The 3,610-nt window shown below is 46.8% G+C and overlaps 1 protein-coding gene across 3 annotated transcripts in view; it reads left to right on the top strand.

Moving 5' to 3' along the window:
• The first annotated feature begins 2,156 nt into the window (after nucleotides 1-2,156).
• Nucleotides 2,157-3,610, top strand: part of MOB4 (MOB family member 4, phocein) — a 46,691-nt gene continuing 45,237 nt past the window's right edge. For 2 of the 3 annotated variants that reach the window (XM_011949985.1, XM_011949982.1), the window contains exon 1: nucleotides 2,157-2,254. In XM_011949985.1, the coding sequence (XP_011805375.1) occupies nucleotides 2,195-2,254 (60 nt within the window). In that variant the 5' untranslated portion in view covers nucleotides 2,157-2,194. The other variant, XM_011949986.1, reaches the window with a different exon arrangement.

Raw genomic sequence — 3,610 nt, 5'->3', positions numbered from 1 at the left:
AGGCTTGAGCCACCGCGCCCGGCAAATGTGCATTTTGTTCCCGAATTTAACACCTACTCATTCACTTTTTTTTGTTTGTTTCAGATGGGTTGAAACATTTTAATAAATCTGGAATTAAGAGAAGGTGAAGATGATCCCATTCAAGTATAGGTGACTATTTACAGCTCAGGGAAATACCACACAATCTGGGAAATGTAAACTTAATCCTTGCAGTAAGCGAGGTGAGTCATCCAGACCAAGAGGCCTCCCTGAGACTCTGCTATCTCACAGACCCAACCCATCTCTCTAAGGGAGGTAACATTTAGGTGTCACTTGTCCTAGGCTCTCACTGTATCTAATACAAGTTGAGCATCCATAATCTGAAAAGTCCAGAATCTGAAATGTTCTCAGATCTGAAACTCTGAACATCCACATGATGCCACAGGTGGAATATTCCATACCTGACCTTCTGTAACAGGTCACAGTCAAAACTTTGGTTCACACACAAAATTATTTGAAGTTTTACAGGCGCCGGCCACCACGCCTGGCTAATTTTTGTATTTTTAGTAGTGATGGGATTTTACCATGTTGACCAGGCTGGTCTCAAACTCCTGACCTCAAGTGATCTGCCCCCTTCGGCCTCCCGAAGTGCTGGGATTACAGGTGTGAGCCACCGTTCCTGGCCTATTTAAAGTATTGTATAAAAGTAACTTCAGGCTATGTGTGTAAAGTGTATAGGAAACAAATGCATTTCACGTTTAAACTTAGGTTCCATCCCCAAGAAATCTCATTATGTATATGCAAATATTCTAAAATCCAAAATGATCAGAAATCTGAAAGTGTTTTGGTCCCAAGCATTTAAGATAAGGGGTACGAATTTGTGATTTGCACGTCTCTGTTGCTGGAGTCAAAGCAATTTGTAGTGAAGGATGGAGCCTTATCATAGTTGTACCTTAGCGCCTACCATATAGTGGAGCTTAATGAGTATCTGTTGAACGAATAAATCTTTTCATATGTAGATGCTGGTGCTGGGAGGGCAAAATTAAGTCCCTATTCTTGAAAAGTTACCAGTCAATACATCTTCCAGAGAACGAACTTCCTGTTGTTAAACCCTTCAAAGCCTAGTTCTAAGTCACTGACAATTACTCAGCTAAAGACCCACTCAACTTAACCTCTCCTCTACTCTCAATTTCCGTTTCTGGAGGCCGTTACATGGCCCTTCCCTCAGCATTCTCCATACACCTTCTATCTAAGGACATTTGATGTTTTCTTCTTTTGGAAATCATGCTACTCTATGCGTTTTTTACTTTTTGAACTGTCTTTCCATCTGATATCCCAAGGCCTCCCTCACCCCAGATAAAAGATTCAAGGTTTCTAAGCAGGAAAAAAAGTTTGCGAAAATGCTGTGGTTTCCTAAGAGAGAACACCTGAAATGTGCAACAAAGGAAATGTGGAATCCTGTAAGATGTAAAGTCTATCAAGGACTACTAATTTCCTCCTCCTGCTTCTGACTTGAAAAACACGAGCTAAATCTGTCTACCTAACTCACAAAACCAGATGCCCACTCTTCATGTCACATAATTGACATCTGCGTCTTTTATCGACGTAAACAAACTTGTCATTGAAAAAGTCCTTGGCTTTGAAGTCGCCGGATGGCGGAAATAACACTGACACTCAAATCCCTAGTCTGATTTCAGATTGGGTCGATTTCACACAGGTTCTATGGAATTTCCCCAGACTGCTGGCCTGTTTTCTACCCTGATTCCTTAGGTGGCTTCTGGGACAGAATTAGGGTTCTCTAGGTATTTGCTTGCACCTGGGTTTACTGAAATGGCCGCCACTGTACGAAGTCCGTTCTTCCCGTGTAACTAACAAAAGCCCATACCAACTTGCAACGCAGCCGCGCACACTGCCGCAGCAGTTGCCGCGATCATGACCTTTCAAACCGCTACGCAGACCTCGCAAAGAGGCTCGTGGCTCCCCACTTCCGGTGCTTCAGTCCCTGCCAGTCGCCGTCCGGGACCTCTCCCTCCGCCTACCCTGCTTCTTCTACCCGCCGACTCCCAGTTCTCCCGTTCTGCTCCGCGCAGGCTGCGGCTGTTCAGTCAGCGGCGGCTCCTCCTCCCAGACGCAGAGCGCCGCTCTGCCCCGCCTCCCGCGCAGGCTGCAGTCCCTACATCCGGGTACCGACTCCAGCCGCCTAGACGCTGGCACTATGGTCATGGCGGAGGGGACGGCAGTGCTGAGGCGGAACAGGCCGGGCACCAAGGCGCAGGTACCATGTCCGCACTTTTCCTGTCGGGCAAGTAGGTGCCGAGCAGTGCCGCGCCCGGAAGCTGGCCGCCACTGCGGGGAGGTTGGGCCGAGGCGGCAGGCGGGCGGGCTGGGGCACTGGTGCCCGGCCTGCTCTTCCGGAGCTGCAGCCCCTCAATTTGGCTGAGGCGGTGGCGGCCGCCGTGAGGCCTGCGGAGCTCCGACCCAGGGGTAGGCGTGAGGAGCGGGTGGGGGCTGCGGGTGGTACCTGCCTGCCGAGGCCCTGGGCTGCGAGCCTGTCGGCAGCAACGGCTTCTTTTCGCTTTGCCCCGGAGCCCCAGCTGACTAGCATTGGAGGGGCGCGACCAGTGGAGACCCCTGGGGTTTCCTGAAGGTTGGGGCCGCTGAGGTTGGAGGTGGTGTAAACACAGCCTACCTTGACCCGGCGTCCAGTTCCTACCTGACCTGGGACATACCTGCCCGTCTCCTGCCATCCCGCTTGTCTAGCCGGATCCGGGTGCCGATATTCTCGTTGTTTCCCTTTAACCACCTCTCCCTGCTGCTTTCCCTGGAGCTGTTCTCTGGTCCGGCAAGTTTTCATCACCAAGTTGTGACTTGTTAGATGTCATTCCTTGCTAATATGCGTGAAGCGTAGTCAGAGAATGAACTGATTATAATTTTGTCAGCTTTTTTGTGGGGCATTATGTGTGGTAAATTGGTGTTTGATTAGGCATTGGTTCTTAGGGTTTGGAAAAGATGGGATGCCTCACAATAAAAAAAAAAAAAATCAAATTGGCATCCAGACTGAGCTGATTAATACTCTGCTAGCCGAAATGGCTTTCTATAGGCTAGATGCTCTGAAATCGAAAGAGATGTGTTTATAAAATGTTAAAAAGTGATGCAAATGAAAATTGAAACAGAACAACCATGGAGCTATGATTGTATGTCTGAGAATAGATTCTAATTTGTTATACAGAATTATGGAAAGAACACCTTTCGAAGGGGTCATACAGGTATTGATTACCTTCCCAGATTCATGTTATAGATACGGAAACTGAAGCCCAAGAGAATTAACTGGATTTGCCCAAGGATACATCATCTGAGTCTTAATTCACTGGTGACCTTTTCTCTTTAACAAGCTGCTTCTAGTGCTGAATTTTAGAGAAAATTTTCAAGTCTTATTTTGGAGTCACATTAAGCTGTCAATTACTCCTACTACAGTTTAGTTTTCATACTACTGGAAATTTATCTGTTACATATGCTTGCTTTTTTTTTTTTTTTAACCGTTTCCACACTTTACTTCCAAATGCTCTTTTCTCAGATACCTTTACATCTTATTCTGTGGAAACATTGTTTCTGATTACATTTTTTTTTTTTT

Source organism: Colobus angolensis, unplaced genomic scaffold, assembly GCF_000951035.1.
Source record: "Colobus angolensis palliatus isolate OR3802 unplaced genomic scaffold, Cang.pa_1.0 Scaffold30, whole genome shotgun sequence".
NCBI lineage: Eukaryota > Metazoa > Chordata > Mammalia > Primates > Cercopithecidae > Colobus > Colobus angolensis.
The sequence above is the reverse complement of the archived record's forward strand: the minus strand, read 5'-3'. Positions and strand labels throughout refer to the sequence as shown.